At 37.7% G+C, this 24,700-nt stretch overlaps 1 protein-coding gene across 1 annotated transcript in view; it reads left to right on the top strand.

The window, feature by feature from the left end:
- The window catches only part of LOC306651788 (P2R1A-PPP2R2A-interacting phosphatase regulator 1-like), a 116,963-nt gene that overhangs the window by 9,847 nt on the left and 82,416 nt on the right, over positions 1–24,700 (top strand). Inside the window, exons 3-4 of the mRNA XM_079124637.1 lie at positions 10,753–10,809; positions 16,895–16,924. Of these exons, the coding sequence (XP_078980763.1) occupies positions 10,753–10,809; positions 16,895–16,924 (87 nt within the window). The remainder of the gene's footprint in view (positions 1–10,752; positions 10,810–16,894; positions 16,925–24,700) is intronic.

Genomic DNA, 24,700 nt, shown 5'->3' with positions numbered 1-24,700 from the left:
CTTACCCATGAGGGTTTTTATCATGCAAGAGCATTGAGCATTGGGGGATGGGTGTTGCAAGCCTGTAATCCCAGGAACTCTGGGAAGTTGAAGCAGAAGGATCACAAATTCAAGGCCAGTCCCAGAAATTTAAGGAGACTTTATCTCAAAATAAAAAGGGCTGGGGTGTAGCTCAGTACTAAAGCACCCTTGGGTTCAGTCCCTAATACCGAAAACAGAAAGGCATGGAATTGTGAGTGTTTTCTCTGCACTTTTGAGATGACCATGTTTTCCCCCTTTGTTCTATTAATATAACACAGCACTTTGATTTTCTTAGGTTAAACCACCCTTGAGTTCCTGGGGTATGTTCCTTTGCATCTTTATTTAGAAGGGATATTGGTCTGTAGTTTCCTGGTGGTGTCTTTGCTGGCTTTGGCATCTGGGTAATGCTGGCTTTCAGAATGCATTAGGAAGTGCTAGCTTTTTTTTTTCCTGTAGTTCTGAGAATGGAACCCAGGGCCTAGCATATGCTAAACTGTGCTCCACCACTGAGCTACACCCCAGCCTCTCCTCTAATTTTGGAAGAATTTGAATAGGATTGGTTTTAATTCTTCTTTTAAGTGTTTCATAGAGTTCATCCATGAAACCATCTAGTCCTGGAAATGTCCTTGTTGGAAGGTTGTTTTTTTTTTTTTTTTTTTTTGTGGTGCTGGGGATCGAACCCAGGGCCTTGTACATGCAAGGCAAGCACTCTACCGACTGAGCTATCCCCCCAGCCCTGTTGGAAGGTTTTTGATGACAGATTCTATCTCTTGTTATAAGTCTGTTGAGATTCTATTTCTTCTTGAATCGTTTTGGTAATTTGTATGTTTGTAGGCATTTGTCCATTTTATGTAGATTAACTTGTTGGCATACAGTTGCTCATAAATTTCTCTTATAATATGAATTTCTATGTGAATCTGTAGGATGCATTCTTATGAAACGTTACACCTTGAAATTTATTTTAGAATGTTACTACTGTCTGCCAGGCACAATGGGTGCATGCCTGTAATCCCAGTGACTTGGGGACTGAGGCAGGAGAATTGTAAGTTTGAGATCAGCCTCAAGAACTTAGTGAGATCCTGTCTCAAAATAAAAAATTAAGAAGGACTGGAAGTGTGGCTCAGTGGTAAAGTGCCTCTGGGTTCAATCCCTAGTACCCCTCCAAAAAAAATTACTTCTTAAGCTTAAAATCAGACATTTTCATCATTTGTTTGTTTGTTTGTTTGTACCGGGAATTGAACTCAGGGGCACTTGAACACTGAGCCACATCCCCCAGCCCTATTTTGTATTTTATTTAGAGACAGGGTCTCACTGAGTTGCTTAGGGCCTTGCTAAGTTGCTGAGGCTGGCTTTGAACTCCTGCCTCAGCCTCCCAAGTTGCTGGGATTACAGGAGTGTGCTACCATGCTCAGCATGTACCTGAAATTTTTAAATGCATTATATTTCTTAGGAATTTTAGGCTCTTAATTTGCTTACAGTTCAGTTTAGTACAGTACATATTTAAAATAAGCCATTTTATATAACATATCATGTGTGCCAGAATCGAATTCATTTTTACTCATTTGATGATAGGAACATCCAGGGCTTATTGGTTAAACTTATACATGTGGCTTTATTGTGTCAAAATAGCCCATCATCATTATTATAGGACTTATGTCCATATATACTTGCCTTTATTATAGAAGTGCTGAATTATCTAGGAGAATGACATGATTAATTAGAATGCTTTCAGCAGAAGGAACAAAATACAATTAGAAGGGCTGGGGTTGTGGCTCAGTGGTAGAGCGCTTGCCTAGCACGTGTGAGGCACTGGGTTCCATCCTCAGCACCACATAAAAATAAATAAGTAAAATAAAGGTATTGTGTTTATCTGCAACTAAAAATTTTTTTTATTGTAAACAAATGGAATACATGTTGTTTCTCTGTTTGTACATGGAGTAAAGGCATACCATTTGTATAATCATAAATTTATATAGGGTAATGCTGTTTGATTCATTCTGTTATTTTTTTCCCTTCCCCCCCACCCCTCCCACCCCTCTTTTCCCTCTATACCGCCCTTCCTTCCTCTATTCTTGCCCCCCTCCCTAAAAATATTTTTTAAAAATACAATTAGGAAGGGCTGGTGATATAGCTCAGTTGGTAGAGTGCTTGCCTTACAAGCACAAGGCCCTGGGTTCAAACCCCAGCACTGCAAAAAAAAAAAAAATACAATTAGGAGAGACTTAAGGAATATTTATGCTATCAAATAATAAGCTGTCCCTAAGAATGGAGGTTCCAGGGTTGGTTAATTCAGTGATCCAGTGATGTCATCAGAGACCCAAGTTCCTTCCATCTCTCCACTTTCCCATCCTCAGCAGCCTCACTAATCTTTGTCCCTAGTAACTAGACAGTAACTAGACCCAGGGTTCAGGATCTTATATGTATTTATAGATATCAATGAAAATATGAGCTGGGTATGATGGTGCACACCTGTAATCACAGCTGCTTGGGAGGCTGAGGCAGGAGGATCATGAGTTCAAAGCCAGCCTCAGCAAAATCAAGGCACTAAGCAACTCAGTGAGACCCTGTCTCTAAATAAAATACAAAATAGGGCTGGGGATGTGGCTCGGTGGTCGAGTGCCCCTGAGTCCAATCCCTGGTACCCACCCCCCACCAGAAAAAAAGAAAGATATATAGCAATTTGTTATTACAATTAGAGGAAGAATTTACTTCTACTTTACGTATTTCTATGGTATTTAAATATTTTTCAGAAAGCATGAACAATAAAAGTATTTTCATTTCTAGCTAACATATCACATTACAAAGTAGAAACGTCATTCCTGAAAAAATGTAAGCATTGCTGAGTGGTATCATAAACTATAATTTTAAGGGTCTTTGCCATACTGGACTACCCTTAAAATTGGTACTGCAGGTAGCTAGAGTGGTCAAATTCATAGAGACAGAAAGTAGGTTGGTGATTGCCAGGGCTGGCAGGAGGGAGTAACAGGCAGGTATTGTTTAATGGTGTAGTTTTAGTCTTGACAAATGGAGAGTTCTGGAGACTAACATTCGCATTAAGGCTACTGAATTGTGCACTTAAAAATGGTTACTGTGGTATGTTGTATGTTATGTATATTTTACCAAGATTGAAAATTTAAAAAGTGGTGCTGGTTTTCATGTATTTTAGTGTAGGTAAAACAATGTTTTAGAAAAAAATCACTGTAACAAAGGTCCTTGAAGAACCAAGGGTTTCATTTAACAAATAAATGTGAATATTTCTTAAGCATTGTAAAATTGTGCATTATCTCACAACTGTTTTGTTTAATTAAGCACAAATATTTTCTTCACCACTTTCAAGAAATCACTGCACCCTACTTCTAGTTAGTAGAAACACGAGGGTTTCTTCTGACTATTGGGGCTCTGCCTTCCCTCCAAATCCCCCCTTTTCTTTATCTCAACAACGCTGAGGTTGGCATGCCATTCCCCATCTCTGCCAAGAATCCTCTTAGCACCCCTGTTGAGTCTGGGTGCAACTGTGGTATTTCTCCATCCCTGCCTGCCCCCTGTTCTTCGAAAAGAAGCAGGAGACATGTTTCACCCTCTTATTAGCCAAGATTGGGTTTTTCTTGAGCAGTTCATCCACTTTAATTTTATGGCTGTTGATATTTACCTGATTGGCTTTTACTTTTCACGTTGGCAGCTACGAACCCTAAATCTAGTTCACGGCTCACCCGGCAGCAAGTGTATAATGCATTCCAGGCCTTGCTCTGTCTGTGCTGTCTGTCCAGCCTACACTCAATTCTTGTTAAGTACCACTGAGAACCAACTTAATTTCTGGAACCAGACAGCCATTTCTAAACATAGCATACAACCCTTCATTCAGAATTTTCTAAGCCTTTTATCTCTAGTAAGGACTAGGAAATGGATTAAAAATAACATACCTAGAAAAGTTAAAAATTATTTTTAAAAATTTACTGTCTGTAGAATATTAGTTTTCTATGGTTTCTCTTTTAAACAGAACTTATGTTGGTCTTTCTTCCTATCTTAATTGCTTCACTTGAAAGAAATCCTAGGAATTAGTTTCACCTATTGCTCATCCCCAACCCCTCTTTCCATCCCTACTCCCCCATGACACACACACACACACAAACCTTGATATCATTCCTTGGTGACATCATTTTTTGGTGCTAGTACTCTGGCTTTCCTCCAAAGACTTTTTCTCCCTAGAGTGTAAGAGATATGTGAGAAATTAACACAGAAGATACCAATGAGTTTTAGCAACATCTCAGGATACTTTATTTTATTTTATTACTTTGTTTTATATAGAAAAGTTATCTGGGCTGGGGTTGTGGCTCAGTGGTAGAGCACTTGCCTAGAATGTGTGAGGCACAGGGTGCAATCCTCAGCACAACATAAAGATAAATAAAAATAAAAGTTAAAAAAATTATCTGATGCAATTTCCTTATAAGCACTAGCTATAGTACTTAACTTTGGAGAGAATTCTCTTCCAATTAATTTTTCACAATATTACTAAAACAAACAAACAAAATCAGCCAGTCCGGCATTTGATTCACAATTTATTCAATTAAAAAAACGTCCTGTGATTTTCTGTGATTCTGTAGCTAAAGTTCAAACCCAACCCACCCAGAAAATTCACACTATAGCACTACTGATGTCATAATTTCAGTCAGGCAATTTTTTTTTTAATTTATAGTTGTAGATGGGCACGGTACCTTTATTTATTTATTTATTTTTATGTGGTGCTGAGGATCAAAGCCAGTGCCTCACCACCAGGCAAGCGCTCCACCACCAGGCCACAAACCCAGCCCTAGTCAGGTAATCTTCTAGTGATTTCCTGGACAGAGTCTTCCAATAGGAAATTCTAAACCTTTGCCTGAACTAAACTGGGTCTTTCCCATCCCTTAGGTATCTGTGAAAAATAATCTCTTCCAGGAAGTCTTTTGTAATTAGTTTAGAATTGTTTACCACACTCTGCAATTCTCTTTTCCTGGTTAAGGATGTAGCTCAGTGGTAGAACAGCAGGGGGCCCTGGATTCAATTGCCAATATTGGGAAAAAAGTACTGAGGCAGGAGGATCCCCAGTTCAAAGCCAGCCTCAACAAAAGTGAGGCTCTAGCAACTCAATGAGACCCTGTCTTTAAATACAGAATAGTGCTGGGGATGTGACTCAGTGGCTGAGTGCCCCTGAGTTCAATCTCCGGTACACTCCAAAAAAAAAAAAAAATCATAATTCAGCTAAAGTAACGAACACAATTTCATATATAGAGTATATGTATATATTTTAATATAGGTTACCATGTCTTTTTTTTTTTTTTTTTTTTTTGGTGCTGGGGATTGAACTCAGGGCCTTAGTGCTTGCAAAGAGAGCACTCTACCAACTGAGCTATCTCCCCAGCCCGTTACCATGTCTTTTCAATCAGATTATAAACCTCAATGTTTTATATCATATATTGTGGGTGTTCTGTGCATTGGAATGCTGCAGATGTGGACATCAGTATAATCAAACTTTTTTGTTTATATTGGATATTGAGCCCAGGGATACTTAACCACTGAGCCACATCCCAGCCCTTTTTTATAGTATTTAGAGACAGGGTCTCCTGCCTCAGCCTTCTGAGCTGTGGCGTGCAACAATGCCCATCAGAATTAATTAAACAATAAATTTTACTTGTTCAAGGATGTGTATACATACTCATACACATGCATATATTGTATTTGAGTCCTTTTAAAAGGAAAATCCAAAAATTTCAGCTAGAGTTCATGCCACTGCACAACTTAGCAATGATCAGTGGTAATAAAAGGGAACATTGGGCTGGGATTATAGCTCAGTGGCAGAGCGCTTGCCTAGCATGTATAAGGCACTGGGTTCAATTCTCAGCACCACATAGAAATAAATAAAATAAAGGTCCATCAACAACTAAAAAAAATATTTAAAAAACAGAACATCGTGGAAGAATATCCACAACTGTGTATGAATCACAGTATTTTCTGCTTGCTTTGGAAGGTCAATTATTTTTATAATGGGCCTCAAGAATGGGCATACAAATTTTTTCTTTTTTTTAAAAATTGCCAGTCTCTAATGTTGGAAAGATGTAAGGAAATTATGTTTTCGACTGAACAGGTATTGCTCCATAATAAGAAAAGTGAATCAGCTAGATGTGGTGGCGTATGTCTGTAATCCCAGTGGTTTAGGAGGCTGAGGCAGGAGGATCGTGAGTTCAAATCCAGTCTCAGCAACTTAGTGAGGCCTTAAGCAACTCAGTGAGACCCTGTCTCTAAATAAAATATAAGAAGGACTGAGGATGTGACTCAGTTGTTAAATGCCGCTGAGTTCAATCCCCGGTACGAAAAAAAAAAAAAAGTCTGCTTCTAACCACATTGGGGTAAATTGAGGTATCAGACTTTTTCTCCTGTCATAAAAAAAAACCCTAGAACACTAAATAACATAGGAAACAGCTGTTTTTAGATACTGTTCAGTAGGAAGAACAGGACTGTGATCCCATAGAGAAGGGGAGAGAATGAGGGGAAGTCTATGATGGTCCCTAATTTCTGTCTGGAGGCACTTTCTGGACCATGGTGTGGGAAGGAGAAACTCCAGAAGAGCATAGAGGTCTCCCTGAGTTAATGAGAAAGATATTGGAGTTTGGAAAAATGAGGTGGCTGGAATTTATAGGGCAGAGTTCTGAATGGAGGGAGCATGAAAATAAATTTAAAAAATAATAATTTTAAAATGTAAGTTTTATACAGAAACATTTCCTGACTTTCCTGAGAGGGGTCTACTAGTTGCACTATTGACTTGAATTAGAAAGGTTCTTGAAATATCACTTCTGGAGCTTGGTTGGTACAGGCCAGCCGAGTTACTAGTCCACAGCTGTCAGACCCCTTCTGTATATCCATCCTCTGAATAGGAACTGAACCAGGCTCAGGGCTGAATATCTGAGAATGTCCACTTCAAAGTTAAATAGATGGTGCTGCTGGGTGTAACCAGCTTGTCTTCCATATATACTAGGGGCTGGGGATATGGCTCAGTTGGTAGAGTGCTTGCCTCGCAAACACAAGTCTCTGGGTTCAAATCCCCAACATTGCCAAAAAAAAAAAAAGAATTTCTGTATATACCAGAATAGGTTGTTTTTTGCACAGTTCAGAGGATTTGAGCAAGACATTTAAAACTTGCATGTCTTCACCCTTCCAGCCTCTGAGCTCCCTCTTCCTCCCTGCCCTCCCTGGACTCAAACAGGGTTAACAGTCTTGCCAAAAACATGCCAAGCACCACATAAAAATAAATAATAAAATGATAAATAAATAAAATAAAGATATGTGTCCATCTACAAATAATTTTTTTTGCGGTGCTGGGGACTGAACCCAGGGCCTTGTGCACACAAGGCAAGCACTCCACCAACTGAGCTATCTCCCCAGCCCCATTTTCACTTTTCTGTTGCTTCCGGTGTTAAACTCCTTGCACAACTCAAATGCCACCCAGTGCCTCTCATCTGTCTCCTACCATCTGCGCATGGACAGTTGATCTTCACTTTGTATTTCCACTCCACCTTGCTTCCATTTAAAAAATCATTTCCAAATAATATTTGCTTCCACAACTGGTTTGTAAGGTCTCTAAGTGTCTCTTATTAGCCTTTTCCGCTTCAACGCTCTCCTTTCCCTCTGAGCAGAAAAACAGCTCCTTAAACATGATAAGGATTCAAAACATACTGAAATACTTATACATTAGCCACATTTTTATAATAGTGAATTACTATGATAAAGTAGTTGTTGCTAATTATCAAATATAATTTATATGTAGTGAATTTCCAGTTAGTCACGTAAGAATTTTCTATTTTTTGTTTGTTTGTTTTTTACCTTTTTTGGTACCAGGGATTGAACGTAGAGGCACTTAACCACTAAGCCACATCCTTAGGAAAAATTTTAACTGTAAATGGACATAATGCCTTTATTTCTTTTATTTATTTTTATGGGGTGCTGAGGATTGAACCCAGTGCCTCATACATGCTAGGCAAGTGCTCTATCACTGAGCCACAACCCCAGCCCCTCCTCAGCCCTTTTTATGTCTTATTTTGAGACAGGGGTCCTGCTAAGTTGCTGAGGCTGGCCTTGAACATGCCATTCTCCTGTCTCCGCCTTCCAAGCCCTTGGGATTACAGGCCTGAGCCACTGCACCCAGTTTCTTATCCTTTTAACAGTCTTGGCTATTTAGTCCACTTTTAGAAAATGTTGGGGGGAGAAAAAAGCTGATGTTAACACTTTAAGCAAAATATAATTGGTGAGGCAACAGGTTCCTGAAGAAGTCATATGATACATTTTAAAACTCAATAAAGCTAGATGCAGTAGTGTGTGCCTATAATACCAGCAACCTGGGAGGCTGAGGCAGGAGGATTGAAAGTTTCAGGCCAGCCTCAGCAACTTAGTGAGGCTCTAAACTACTTAGTGAGACCCTGTCTCAAAAAAAAAAAAAAAAAAATGAAAAGGTCTGGGAAGGTGGCTCAGTGGGGAAGCATCTCTGAGTTCAATCCCTGGTACCAAATAAATAAATAAACAAATAAATAAAAATTTTTAAAATAGTAAAAATTCAGATTATCTGCTTCATAAAGCATTTATTTTTCCAACACACACTTTTGAGCATTTGTCAATTTATTCTTCTTATTGTCTTTCTTGTCCTACTGGTTGCTACTAGGATCCTTAAGCTAGTCCAGTTCTTTTCCCTCTTCCTGATCATTTCTCCAACTGGCTGCCTTCTCTTCTCCCTCCCTTTTTCATCCAACTCTTACTCTCTTTACTAGCCTGTGACCCTGCTTCTAGTCTTCCACTCTAAATTTGTTCTGCATGATACTACTAGGGTTACCTTTCTTTTTTATGTTGCTGAGGCTGGCCTTGATTTTGAAATCCTCCTGCCTCTGCCTCCTGAGTGTCTGGCATTACAGGCGTGCGACAGCATGCCAGGCGAGGGTTACCTTTCCAAAGCTATTTAGAAGCCTTGTTGTTTAGAAGACCTTTTTTGTTCAGTGCTGGGAATTGAACCCAGGGCCTTGTGCATGCTAGCCCTCTATCACTGAGCTATACCCACAGCCCCTAGAAGGCCTTTAAGCCTGGTACAGTATTGCACACCTGTAATCCCAGCAACTCAGGAGACTGAGGCAGGAGGATTGCAAGTTGGAGGCCAGCCTCAGCAACTTAGCACGACCCTATCTCAAAATAAAAAATAAAAAGGGCTGCGCATGTAGCCCTGGGAGTACTGATATGGTGACCATGGTTTCAATCCCCAGTATCAAAAAAAAAAAAAAAAACCTTTGAGATATAAGAACTTATGCTTTGGGTTTCCTATTGGACTCAAATGCTAAAGTTCAAAAATTGGAATTTGTTTTCAGTCAAATTTCTCCTAATTTGCTCCTGCAACTTCCTCTGACATATCAGGTTTCAGCCACCTTGAACCCTTCTGTTCTGAGAACCTTGGGTTTTGGCCTGAGCATCTCGTCCCACTCCTTCAAACGCCCTTCTCCCTTTCCCCATCTCACGAATTCCTACCTCCACTCTGGGGCCTTCTCTAAGACTGTAGGTAGAGTTTGCTGTCTTTTGAGCTCCCACAAATGATAACGGTTTTGGCACTTACTTGTGGCCTACTTTTCCCTAAGTGGACATTGGTTTCTCAAGGATAAGAAAAAATATACTTTTTAATCTTTGGATCTTCAGGGCTGAGCAGAGTATTTTAGCACATGGTAGGTGCTCATTAAATATTTTCAGTCAGATATGGCAAATTCACTATCTAACATTTCAAGAAAAAAACAGGGTACAGAAAGAACAAATGAATAAATGTGGAAAGTAATTTTCTAGCTCCATATTCACACTCAACTTTAAATCCCTTCCCTGTTTTATGCCCTTCTCGTGTAGGTCCTCATAAGCTTTGAAAAAAGACCTAAAAAGAGAAAGTAGCCCTGAAAAAGAGAAAGGACCTAGACGACAAGGTTCTTAGCAATCAAGAGTAAAATGTGCTACTTGAAAACGATTACCTAAAGTCAGTTCATATTAATGAACATTTTGTTTCCTTGCCTAGAATCCAAGGTGTTTGGTGGAGTTGCTTCTTTTATGTTCCTTTGGTATGTTTGGCAAGTTATCTGCTGATATAAGGACTGTTTCTACTATTTGTTCCAAGAAATGCCTTTCACTAAGCTTTAAGGATGGGCTTAAACTGGCAAGAAGAATGAGGTGATTTAAAGCTCTAGTACCTTAGGACCTTAGGAAAGGAAAGGTAAAGATAAAATCTTTTCTTTTTGACTTCTTTTTTTTTTTTTGGTACTGGGATATTAACCTGGCGTGTTTTACCACTGAGTCCCATCCCCAGCCCTTTTTGATTTTTATTTTGAGGCAGGATCTCACTAAGTTGCTTAGGACCTTGCTAAGTTCCTGAGGCTGGCCTCGAAATTGCAATCCTCCTGTCTCAGCCTCCCAAGCCGCTGGGATTACCAGCCACTGTGCCAGGCTCTGTCCCATATTTCTTATGTTAACAGTTATTTTGTTTGGTTTTGAAATGCATTAGACTTTGGTTAGTGTAATTTCTTTTTGTCAAGATCCAACTGAATATTTTAACCTTTGACCTTAACTGATATCATTGCTAGTATACATTAGGCACTCAATAAATGTGTTAGATGATTCAACATTAACTTCCTGTTTAGAAATAACTAATCAGAAATGTTAACACGAGCTTGACTTTTATGTTTTAAATTTCAGTTGTTCCTACCTTCTCCTATTCGTACTTCTGCCAGTCGCCTGCATCAAATCAAACAGGTAAGAAGACTTTCAAAATTGACAGATGTTCATTAACAAAAGTAAATTTTATTTATTTATTTTTTTAAAAGATCTATGTTTCAGTAATTCTAAGCCAGGTCATGTATAATTAAGTTTCTAATTTTAGGAATGGTTTTCTAAACAAAACAAATGATACAGTTCTCTATTTATTTGGGCTATTTTAATAAATTGATAGTTTCCAGAAATACCACGTACCCTTATGTTACAAATCTAGTTTCTTCCAAGGATCTCAGAGAATGCTATATATAAAAACTAAGTTTCAGCTTCATAATTACCACAGTTATGTTTTCTTAAAGCTCTCCAACGAATTTTTGGACAGCTGAAGTGACTTTTATGCCACTGTTTTGCATTCACTTCTTAGTGATCTGAGTTTAGGGACACATTGTACCTTACTGGTTTAATGTTTGGTGCATGCCTGTGTGTGTTTATATGCATGTGTGTATTTAACAGCACAAGCCAAATACAGAATTAAACCTTTTAATTATCCAAGGATTAGTCACCAAACTCAAAAAGATCAAATCACCACTCCATCACAGGTGGTAGGATTTTTTCTGACCCAGGTACAAGCAGCCTTTTTGCAAGGGGGTGCTTAACTGTTACGAAGCACTTATTCACTTAGCACTGTGATGGGTACATCTGTGGTCTCTTTTCATCTCACAACAGCCTTGCAAGGTCAGAAATAAAAAACAGCAGAACTGAACTTATTTACCCAATGTCCAGACTTCGTGAATGTCAGAGTCAAGATTTAGGCCCAAATTATTAGATTCTTTTCCAGCTCCCCTTTCCCGGTTAGAGTGACACAAAACCCTTAATGGTATTTTATAATTCTAGTTGTTAGTCCTCTAACTCGTATGTCCTTTTCCTCTCTACCTCGCCAGCATGATGGCCTCCCTAAGGTCAGGTTACCTTACACTAACAAGAAAGTATGATGAAACTGTTTTTTTTTTTTTGGTACCAGGAACTGAACCCAGAGGCACTTAACCAATGAGTCACCTCCCAGCCCTGTTTAAAATATTTTATTTAGAGACAGGGTCTCACTAAGTTGCTGAGGGCCTTGCTAAGTTGCTGAGGCTGGCTTTGAACTTGTGATCCTCCTGCCTCAGCCTCCTGCGCCACTGGGAGTATAGGCGTGTGCCACTGCAAATAGTCCATTCTTTTGATTTTTACCTTTTCACTGCTTGTCTTTGTACGATGCTATTTCAGAATTTTTCGAAGAATGAAAAAAAACTTCACACCAACAGTAAAAGTGACTTTTGACTTATCTGTGCAATTTGGTTTTTTGCTTTTCGCAAATCAAGCCAAAAATTTGAAAATGGGTTATTTTCAAAGAAATCAGTGCTATTTGAACTGGTTAATAATGTAGGTTGGAAAGCCACTTATTTCCATAGTGACAGAATATGTATTATAAACATTTAAAGTGAAAAACAAGTAGAAAATTAGTGATGAGGAAATCGAGTTACACTACTTTGAACCTGGGTACTGATTGAATGGAAAATTAAGACTTATTCTCAGTTTAATGAACTGATAAATGTCTTAAGTTGCTTACTTCTTTATATGCATTCTTTAACCATGACTACTACTACTTTTTTTTCTGTTGAACTTAATTTTTTAAGCTTAAAACAGGGCTGGGGAGATAGCTCAGTTGGTAGAGTGCTTGCCTTGCAAGCACAAAGCCCTGGATTCGATCCCTAGCACTGCAAAAAAAAAAAGCTTAAAACAGAAATGTCTGGTCCTTTCTCCATTGCATTCTGAACTTTGACTTTAACAACATTAATAAGGACATTTATTTCATCTTTCAGTAAAATGGAGGAAATAATAGTAGCTTTTTCAGGGTTGTTGTGAGGATGAATATAATTAATATATGTATAATATCTGGCATACTGCATTAATTTTTTTTTGTAGTGGGGATTGAATCCAAGGGCACTTAACCAGTGAGCCACATCCCCAGACCTTTATATATATATATATTTTTTTTTTTTTTGAGACAGAGTCTCACTAAGTATATGTGGACCTCATTAAGTTGCTGAGGCTGGCTTTGAACTTGCAATCCTCCTGCCTCGCCTCCCAAGTCACTGGGATTAAAGGTGTGCACCACCATGCCCTGCTTTGCATTAAAAATTTTTAATGGAAGTTTAAAATCATATAAAATAGAACCTCCATGTACCTAATACCTAACTTTGAACAGTTATCCACATTTGGAACATTATTTTTTCATCTATTTCTTTCTATTTAGAGGGGAACAGAGGGATAGTACTTTAAAGTAAATCCCTAATGTATCTTTTTACCTAAATTTATGGGCATGAAAAAGACTCTTTGGCACCAGGTGCGGTGGTGCACACCTGTAATCCCAGCAGCTCAGGAGGCTGAGGCAGGAGGATCACGAGTTCAACGCCAGCCTCAGCTACTTAGAGAGGCCCTAAGCTACTCAGGGAGATCCTGTCTCTAAATAAAATGTAAAAAGGACTGAGGATGTGGCTCAGTCATTAAGTGCCTCTGGGCTCAATCGCTGGTACTAAAAATAGAAGAGGACGAAGAAGAAGAAAAGAAGAGGAGGAAGAGGAAGAAGAAGAAGAGAAAAAAGAAAGAGACACTTTGGCATAATCACAATGATCATTATGTATAAGAAATTAATTTCTCAGTGTCATCTAAGTCCATGTTAGGTTTTTTCAGATTCTTAAAAATGCCTTTTTTATTGATTCAGACCCAATCCAAACATGACACTTGGTATCTCTCTCAGACCTTCTTTATTTAAAACATCCTTCTCTTCCTATTCTTGTTTACTGTTGCGTTTTTATTGTAGAAACCAGGTCATTTGTCCTGTAGAGTGTCCCACATTCTCCTTTTGCTTCCATGTAGTGTTAATATGTGCTTTTATTCCCTGTAAACTGATTTCATGAAATTTGCTTTTATTTTTAAATAAGCACACAATCCTAAGTGAATGTTAGGTTCTGGGTTAGCATTGAAATAATTGTATAGTTTAAATTGCAACCTTCCCTACTGGACTATTAATGGACAATGTCTTGATTGTGATTGTTAGCTGTTTTCTGGTATTTGAGAGCTCAAACTTAATTTTCTAACACATAGCAATTCTTCCTAAGTATTCAAGAATTAATGTTTTTGTGATTTTCCTTTCCTAATAACAAGTGATATTGTGTTTTGATTTAAAAGCACCGTCTGTAGTTCTCTATCTCCCAAAGCAGTGAACATACAGAGCAGAAATAGTGGTGAGTTTGCTCAGGCTGCTGTAACCAAGTACTACAAACTGTGTGTCTTAAACAGTAGGAATGTGTTGTACCTCACAGTTCTAGGGACTAGAAGTTTGAAATCAAGGGGTTCCTTCTGAAGGAGGTGAAAGAGATCTGTTCCAGGCCTCTCTCCTTAACTTGTCAATGGCTGTCTTCACATTCATATGAAGACACACTGTACAACCACTTGGCCATTAAAATCTTTCAGACACAGCCTCCATTGGAGAACAAAAGTAAAGGCCCTGTCTTCAAATAAGGTCACATTCTGAGGAACCTAGGGGTTAGGACTTCAGTATATGAATTTTGAAGGACATAATTGAGTTTGATTGCAGTATTTCATTGTATAACTTTATTTCCTAACTTGCTAAGTAGGATGTAAAATCCTTAGTATCCAGATGGGGTGATGGCACAGTTCTGTTATCTCAGCTACTTTTTGTTTTTTGGTAGTGGGGATTGAACCCAGGGGTGTTTTACCACTGAACTACATCCCCAACCCTCTTTTATGTATCTATCTATCCATCTAACTATCTATAATGGCATTGAACCCAGGAGTGCTTAACCACTGAGCTCTACCGCCAACCCCTTTTATTTTTTATTTTGAGACAGGGTCTTCCCAAGTTACTTAGAACTTCTCTAAATTGCTAAAGCTGGCCAATCTCAGCTACTTTGAAGGCTGACGGAAGAGGTTTACAAGTTCAAGGATAGACTGAGCAATTTAGGAAGATGCTGTCTCAGCATAAAAATTTTAAAAAGGGCTGGGGATGGCTGTAGCTCAGTGGTAGAGTACTTCCATGCACTTGGCTCTGGGTTCAATACCCACTACTCACAACAAAGCAAAACAAAACAAAACATTGGCATCCAGTAAGCACTTGACTTCTCTATAGTGTCTTAAGTAAAATCAATTGAAAAGTATCTTCTTTATTTATATTTTTTATTTTTGGGGGGTACTGGGGATTGAAATCAGGGGCACTTGACCACCGAGCCACATCCCCAGCCCTATTTTATATTTTATTTAGAGGCAGGGTCTCACTGAGTTGCTCAGCGCCTCACCATCGTTGAGGCTGGCTTTGAACTCGTGATCCTCCTGCCTCATCCTCCAGAGCTGCTGGGATTACAGGACTGCATCACTGTGCCTGGCACTATTATGTATATTTTATAATGCAAACATAAAAATAAAGGAAATTTTTTTTAATCTTCTTACTTGCATTTCTAGTATCCCTGTATTCATATTTTCACAAATTAAAACTTTAGTAACATATTACAGTTTTCTTTTTATCTTACCTGGATTTTACTAATTAAATTGAAGTTAGACATAAATATAAGGAAGCTGTTTATAAGATGAAGCCATTTAAAATGGATTACGCCAGCTGGTTGTGATTATGATAGGCACAGTGTAGATAGTATCTTTCTGTGAGCATTTTCTTGTCTAATAAAGCATTGAAATTCAATTTCTGTGATATGTTTTTGAGGACTTTCTTTTATCTTTTTTTTTTTTTGAACCTAATAAGTACCTAGTCTCTTTCATGAACAGAACTTCTTTAAGGGAAGAGCCTAACTTGTTTAAAAAGAAATTTAATTTGATCTTTGTTTATGAATTGTTTCAGTCTTTCAACAAGCATTTATTGATAACTATGCAGACGTTTGACAAATAAATCTTTCAGGCATAGTTTCCCTCAGGGAGGAAAAATTCTTTTCTTTTTTTACCTTGTGTACTCAAAAATTGAAAACTAACAGGGTTCAGTGGTGCACCCTATAATCCCAGCAACTCAGGAGAATGACAAGTTCAAAGCCAGCCTCAGCACCTTAGCCAGACCCAATCCCAAAATAAAAAGGGCTGGAGATGTAGCTCAATGGTTAAGCACCCTGGGTTCCATCCCTGACACCACAAAGAAAGAGAGAGAGAGAGAGAGAGAGAGAGAGAGAGAGAGAGAGAGAGAGAGAGAGAGAGAAATAATCTTAAATCCTCAATTGTGACAGTTACATCACAGGGAAAGGGTGGTGCTATATACTAGAATATTATCCTTATTTTAACATTCTTATTATAAGTCATCTAAAATTCTCAAATCATTTGGGAAAAAGACAAGACATAAAATGAAAAAGCATCAATCAACTCCCTTTTACTAACAACACTCAATAGCTGATGCTGCCTCACGTTACTTTTTTTTTTTTTAATTGTACTACAGATTGAACCCAGGGGTGCTTAACCACTAAACCACATCCCTAGCCCCTTTTATTTTTTATTTTGAGACAGAGTCTCACTGAATTGCTTAGGGCCTGGCCAAGTTGCTATTGGCTGACCTTGAATTTATGATCTTCCTGCCTCAGCCTCCCCAGTTGCTGGGATTACAGGTGTTCACCCTTGCACCCAGATCACGCTCTTATTTTGAATGGGAGGAATATTAAATAAAATTTGGTCCCAGTTCTAGGAAAACTTGCTGTTTGCTTGCTCATTGGCTTAATTACAAAATACCATGAGCTTTTCTCACTAGAGGAAAACATCTACATGAATATTAAATGGAAGAATTATACTAACAATTTTGCTTAAAAGATTGACTGTTCCATTATTCTAAGATATTGAATTTCTTCTTAAACTACCTTTCTGAATTTCCCTCATTTTCCATGACAGTATCAAAATAGTCACCATCACACAATTTTAAGACTTAATCTTCACTTTGTCTTAGTTTTCATCCAATTAGCCCTCTAATCCTATTAATTTTTCCTTGACAGCATCTTCTCTGTTCTCACGGCCACTTCCTCCTTCTGTCCCTTGGGTCCAAATCACAAAGATAATATCCTAATAGATTTCCTATCTCTTCCAGTTTTATCTGACTTCCACAAGCAACACCGAGGTAACTTTTTTTTTTTTGGTACTGGGAATTGAACTCAGGGGCACTTAACCACTGAACTACATCCCCAGCCCTTTTTATATTATATTTAGAGACAGGGTCTCACTGAGTTGCTTAGGGCCTTGCTAAGTTGCTGAGGTTGGCGTTGAATTTGCAATCCTCCTGCCTCAGCTTCCCGAGACACCAGGATTACAGGTGTCTAGATAACTTTTCTAAAACATTGTTTTTTACTTTCTTACTACACAAAAAGTACGAAAGGCTTTCCATTACCCACTAATAAGATTCATTGATGTGTGGGCTGGGGAGATAGCTCAGTCAGTGGAGTGCTTGCCTTGCATGCACAAGGCCCTGGGTTCAATCCCCAGCACCGCAAAAAAAAAAAAAAAATAGATTAATTGATTTGTAATGAACCGTAACTACGTGCTAGACACTGTGTTGAGAACTTATACAACCACATCAATATTCTCGTTATTATCATCTTTGTAAGGAGGAAAAAAACAAGACTCAGGTTATGTCTGCAGTTACACAGGTAATAAGTTAAAGATTCTAGGGATCTGGGATTCTAGTCAGTTCTGTTTGACTTCAAAGCCTTTGGGCCTAACAACTATTCTTTTTTACCCAAAATTCTTTAAGTTCAAACTCTTCAATTGTTTAAGGTCCTATAAATCTGGTCCTGTCTTATCTCTCCAGTTTTATCTTTTCGTTACTCTGTCACACAAACTGTTTTCAAGCTAGACTTGACTATCTGTAAATTTGCTATATTCTTTCCTTCCTCAAAACTTTTGTTCATATGTTACCTTCTGTTTGTAATATTCTTCCCTCCACCCTCTCCTTGTCCATATTTGAGCATCTTTAAAGGCCTAGGTCAAATTTTGGTTCTTTCATACACCTCATACCACCACTCTTCCAAAACATTTACTATTTATAATAGAAACAACAATCTTTTTTTTTTTTTAATCTGAGGATTGAACCCAGGGACACTCCACAACTGAGCCACATCCCCAATCTGGTTTGTTTGTTTGTTTGTTGTTTGTTTTGAGATAGGGTCTCACTAAGTTGCTTAGGGCCTCACTGAGGCTGGCCCTTCTGAGGCTGGCCTCAACCTTGCAATCCTCTTGCCTTAGCATCCCAAGTTGCTGGAATTACAGGTGTGATCCTTTGCACCTGGTGTAAACAACCAAGTTCTTTAAACTCTCTTTTTTTCTTTTTTGGTGGTATTGGGACTCAAACCCAAGGCCTCCCATGTGGGAGACAAGCACTCCACCACAGGGGTACATCCATAGCTCCTAAATTCTCTTGAACACACACGACATCAGTATGAAACGTTTGAGTACTTGCCTCCAATAAACACACACACACACACACACACCCTAACCCACTGTATTTACTTATACATTTTGGACATATACCATTGTGCTAGTATATTATAAGAATCAGAATATATACAAAGTAGAAATAAGCAGGAAATTATATGTTTAGAAAATTTAAAATTTTACTAACTATAGATTATTATTAAGACTGAATATGAATTTTTATTTCCAATACTTTTCTTTTAATGGAAAGTATTTATTTATTTTTGTAATTTATAAGAAGAAATAGAAACTGGAAAAACTAAATGAATTACTAAAAGCCAAATAAATGTTTTGTACTGTAAGAGATAATTTCTTAAAATACCTCATTTGCAACATAGAAGTTGTGGTCATTATGTTTTTTTTTTATACATGTATATAGGGTAATAACATCTGTCTCATTCTACTGTCCTTCCCATCCCCACTGCCCCACCCCTCCCCCCATTCCCCTCTACATAATCTAAAGTTCCTTCATTCTTCCCTACCTACCACCCACTATGGATCAGCATCTGCTTATCAGAGAAATCATTCAACCCTTAGATTTTTGGGGATTGGCTTATTTCACTTAGCATGATATTCTCTAGTTCCATCTATTTACCTGCAGATGCCATAATTTCATTCTTTAAGGTTGAGTATTATTCCATTGTGTATATGTACCACATTTTCTTTATTCATTCATCTGTTGAAGGGCATCTAGGTTGGTTCCATAGTTTTACTATCATGAATTGAGCTGTTATAAACATTGATGCGGCTGTATTTCTGTAGTATGCTGATTTTAAGTCCTTTGGGTATAGGCCAAGGAGTGGGATAGCTGGGTCAAATGGTGGTTCCATTCCAAGTTTTCTTAGGAATCTCCATACTGCTTTCCAAAGTGGTTGCACCAATCTGCAGTCCCACTAGCAATGTACAAGTGTTCCTTTCCCTCCACATCCTCAGGAACACTTATTATTGCTTGCATTCTTGATGATTGCCATGATTGCCATTCTGACTGAAGTGAGATGAAATCTTAGATTTTTTTTTTTTTTTTGTGGTGCTGGGGATCGAATCCAGGGCCTTGTGCTTGCAAGGCAAGCACTCTACCGACTGAGCTATCTCCCCAGCCCTGAAATCTTAGTTTTGATTTGCATTGCTCTAATTGCAAGATGATGAACATTTTTTCATATGTTTGTTCATTGTATTTCTTCTTCTGTTAAGTGTTTGCCCAGTTCCTTAGCCCATTTATTGATTGGGTTATTTGTTTTATTGGTGTTAAGTTTTTTGAGTTCTTTATATATCCTGGAGATTAGTGCTGTATCTGAGGTGCACGTGGAAAAGGTTTTTTTCCCATTCTGTAAGCTCTCTCTTCATGTTATTGATTGTTTCCTTTGCTGAGCTGAAGCTTTTTAGTTTGAATCCATCCCATTTATTGATTCTTAATTTTACTTCTTGCACTTTAGGAGTCTTGTTATGGAAGTCAGGTCCTAAGCTGACATGATGAAGATTTAGGTCTACTTTTTCATGTAATAGGCTCAGGATCTCTGTTCTAGTGCCTAAGTCTTTGACCCACTTTGAGTTGAGTTTTGTGCAGGGTGAGAGATAGGGGTTTAATTTCATTTTGCTACATGTGGATTTCCAGTTTTCCCAGCACCATTTGTTGAAGAGGCTATCTTTTCTCCAATGCATATTTTTGGCACTTTTGTCTAGTATCAGATAATCATATTTATGTGGGTTTGTCTCTGTGTCTTCTGGTCAGTACCATTGGTCTACATGTCTATTTTGGTGCCAATACCATGCCATTTTTTGTTACTATTGCTCTGTAGTATAGTTTAAGGTCTGGTAGTGTGATGTCTCCTGCTTCACTCTTCTTGCTAACGATTGCCCTGGCTTTTCTGGGTCTCTTATTTTTCCAAATGAATTGCATGCTTGCTTTTTCTATTTCTATGAAGAATGTCGTTGGGATTTTAATTGGAATTGCATTGAATCTGTATAACACTTTTGGTAGTATGGCCATTTTGACAATATTAATTCTGCCTATCCAAGAACATGGGAGATCTTTCCATCTCCTAAGGTCTTCTTCCATTTCTTTCTTTAGTGTTTTGTAGTTTTCATTGTAGAGGTTTTTCGCCTCTTTTGTTAGATTGAGTCCCATGTATTTTATTTTTGTTGAGGCTATTATGAATGGGGTAATTTTCCTAATTTCTCTTGCAGTGGATTCGTCGCTTATGTATAGAAATGCATTTGATTTATGGGTATCGATTTTATATCCTACTACTTTGCTGAATTCATTTATGAGTTCTAGAAGTTTTCTGGTGGAGATTTTTGGGTCTTCTAAATATAGAATCATGTCATCGCAAATAGTGATAGTTTGAGTTTTTCTTTTCCTATTTGTATCCCTTTAATTTCTGTCATCCGTCTAATTGCTCTGGCTAGAGTTTCAAAATGATGTTTAAGTAGAAGTGGTGCAAGAGGGCATCCTGTCTTGTTCCAGTTTTTAGAGGAAATGCTTTCAATTTTTTTCCATTTAGGATGATGTTGGCCATGGGCTTAGCCTACATAGCCTTTACAATGTTGAGGTATGTTCCTACTATCCCTAGTTTTTCTAGTATTCTGAACATGAAGAGGTGCTGTATTTTGTCAAATGCTTTTTCTGTGGTAATTGAGATAATCTTATGATTCTTGTCTTTAGATCTGTTGATGTGATATATTATGTTTATTGATTTCCGTATGTTGAACCAACCTTGCTTCCGGGGATGAGCCCCACTTGATCATGATGCCCTATCTTTTTAATGTTTTTGTATGTGATTTTCCAGAACTTTACTGAGAATTTTTGCATCTGCATTCATCAGGGATATTGGTCTGCAGTTTTCTTTCCTTGATGTGTCTTTGTCTGGTTTTGGTGTTAGGTGATACCACGCTCAATGAATGAATTTAGCAGGGTTCTCTCCTTTTCGATTTCATGGAATACTTTGAGGATTATTGGAATGAGTTCTTCTTTGAAGGTCTTATAGAACTTGGCTGACAATTCGTCTGGTCCTGGGCTTTTCTTGGTTGGTAGGCTTTTGATGGCATCTTCTATTTCATTGCTTGAAATTGATCTGTTTAAATTGTGTATGTCCTCTTGCATGAGTTTGGGTAGGTCTTATGTCAGAAATTTTTGGATGTCTTCAAGGTTTTCTATTTTGTTTGAGTGTAAATTTTCAAAATAGTTTCTAATTATCTTCTGTATTTCAATAGTATCTATCATGATATTTCCTTTCTTATCACAAATTTTAGTAATTTGAGTTTTCTCTCTCTTTCTCTTTGTTAGTGTGGCTCAGGGTTTATCAATTTTATTTATTTTTTCAAAGAATCAACTTTTTGTTTTGTCAATTTCTTCAGTTGTTTCTTTTGTTTTAATTTCATTGATTTTAGCTCTGATTTTAATTATTTACTGTCTTCTGCTTCTTTTGGTATTGATTTGTTCTTTTTCTAGCGCTTTGAGATGTAATGTTAGGTCAATTATTTGTTGAGTTTTTACTCTTTTAGTGTACGAACTCAATGCATTGACCTTTCCTCTTAGCACTGCCTTCATAGCATCCAAGAGATTTTGATATGTTGTATTGGTATTCTCATTTACCTCTAAATATTTTTTTATTTCCTCCTTGATTTCTTCTTTTATGCATTCATCATTTACTATTAAATGATGCTATTTAGTCTCCAGGTGTTGGAGTATCTGTTATTTTTTTATTTTATCATTGACTTCTAGTTTCATTCCATTATGATTGGATAGAATGCAGGGTAGTGTTTCTATTTGGATTTGCTGAGAGTAGCTTTGTGGCATAACATGTGGTCTATTTTAGAGAAGGATCCTTGTGCTGCTAAGAAGAAACTGTATTTGCTTGATGATGGATGAAATACATATGTCCATTAAGTCTAAATCATTGATTATGTTATTTAATTCTATAGTTTCTCTGTTTAGTTTTTGTTTGGAAGATCTAGTCAGTGGTGACAAAGGTGTGTTAAAGTTACCCAGTATTATTGTGTTGTGGTCTATTTGATTCTTGAAATTGAGAAGGGTTTGTTTGATGTACATAGATGCTCCATTGTTTGGGGTATATGTATTTATGATTGTTATGTCTTGCTGATTTATGATTCCCTTAAGCAGTATGAAATGTCCTTCTTTATCCTTTCTTACTAACTGTGGTTTGAAGTCCACATTATCTGACATGACATGAGGATGGAAATCCTTGCTTCTTTACATAGTCCATGTGAGTGATATGTTTTTCCTTAGACTTTCACCTTCCATCTGTGGATGTCTTTTCCTAGGAGGTGAGTCTCTTGAAGGCAGCATATTGTTGGGTCTTTTTAAACATCTAGTCTGTCAGTCTATGTTTTTTGATTGATGAGTTTAGGCCATTAACATTCAGGGTTATTATTGAGATATGATTTGTATTCCTGGTCATCTTGGTTTATTTTTGGTTTTTAACATGACTTAGTTTCTCCTTTGATTGACCTTTCCTTTAGTGTAGTTCCTCCCTTTGCTGGTTTTCATTGTTTTTTTTACATTTCCTCCTCACAGAATATTTTGCTGAGAATGTTCTGTAGTGCAGGCTTTCTTGTTGTGAATTCTTTTAACTTTTGTTTATCATGGAAGGTTTTTATTTCATCTTCAAATCTGAAGCTTAATTTTTCTGGCTATAAAATTCTCGGTTGGCATCCATTTTCTTTCAGAGCTTGATATATGTTATTCCAGGGCCTCCTGGTGTTGAGGGTCTGGGTTGAGAAATAAGCTGAGATCCAAACTGGTATCCCCTTATATGTAATTTGATTTTTTTTTCTCTCACAGCCTTTAAAATTCTATCTTTATTTTGTATGTTAGTCATTTTCATTATAATGTGCCTTGGTGAAGGTCTGCTGTAATTTTGTACATTTGGGGTCCATAAAGCTTCTTGTAGTTGATTTTCCATTTCATTCTTAAGATTTGGGAAGTTTTCTGATATTATGTCATTGAAAAGGTTGTGCATTCCATTGGTTTGTATCTCCACGCCTTCGTGTATTCTGATAAATCTTAAATTTGGTCTTTTCATGTTGTCCCATATATCTTGGAAGTTCTGTTCAAGATTTCTTACCATCTTCTCTGTGCCATGAACTTTATTTTCAAGAGTATGTATTCTGCCTTTGTTGTCTGAGGGTCTGTCTTCCAGGTGGTCTAGTCTATGGTGATACTTTCCATTGAATTATTAATTTGGTTTATTGTTTCCTTCATTTCAAGGATTTCTGCTTGATTTCTTTTTATAATCTCTGCCTCTATATTGAAGTGATCTTTTACTTCCTGTGTTTTCTAATACCATCCTCTATTTTATTTTTATTTTATTTTATTTTATTTTGTGGTGCTGGGGATTGAACCCAGGGCCTTGTGCATGCAAGGCAAGCACTCTACTGACTGAGCTATCTCCCCAGCCCCCATCCTTTATTTTGAAGATCAATCTAATTATGTATTTTCTAAACTCCTTCTCTGACATTTCTTCTACAGTGTTGTCTATGGAGTCTATTGTTGGAACATCTTGGTTTGTTTGAGGCGCTTCGTTCCCTTGTTTTTTCATGTTGTTTGTGTGTCTTCTTATCTAGTGGTGTGGAGCTGAGGCAGTACAGATTCTACCCTGTAGTCTTATGGTGTCCCTGAAAGCTTCCAGTACCTCACCTTTAAGGGGAAGACCATTATTAGCAGCATCCAGTACAAACAATATACAACCTTAAACCAAATGGCTCCTATTAAGGCATTTACTGCTTTGTCACAATAGACAGAAATGAAGTATTCAATTATTGTCTATAATATAAACAGTTAGTTTGCTAATTTTGTTTTTCTTTCAAATGATGGATGATGAGGGAACAGAAGTAGTGGAGGATGTGATGTTTATGAGGGAGAGGGAGAGAAGATAGAGGTAAAAATTTATAGTAAGAGTGAGGAAAGAAATAGAGGATAGCTGTTAGTATGAGAGAAGTGAGAAAGAGAATCCAGGGAGACAGGTAGATGAGAAAAAAAATATATGCAGATTTTTTTAAAAAGTAAAAATATCGATCCCCAGCACCCCCCCCAAAAAAGTAAAAATATAAGAATAAACAACAAAACTGTCATATACTATTCAGACATCTCATTCTTCAATAAATTGATGGATGAAAAATATTTGGATTCAAAGATGGTAGAGGTGTGAGAGAGAGGGCAAAAAAAGAAAAAAATAAAGGAGGAAAGTCTCAATGGAAAATTGATTGCTTCTATTGGCTTTCAAAAACGTTCTCAGCTTCCCTTCTCCACTGATAGTGGGGTTGTTTGAAGTTTGATGTTCGCTCCAGTCCAGTGGGTGCCCAACCAGTTGGGTGGGCAATCCAATAGCCAGATGCCCTCATACCCTTCTAGTCTTCCCACTCATTGTAGCTGGCCCCTTCCATCCCTGCATACCTCAGGACTCACTGA

This window comes from Sciurus vulgaris (assembly GCF_902686455.1).
Source record: "Sciurus vulgaris genome assembly, chromosome: X".
NCBI lineage: Eukaryota > Metazoa > Chordata > Mammalia > Rodentia > Sciuridae > Sciurus > Sciurus vulgaris.
The sequence above is the reverse complement of the archived record's forward strand: the minus strand, read 5'-3'. Positions and strand labels throughout refer to the sequence as shown.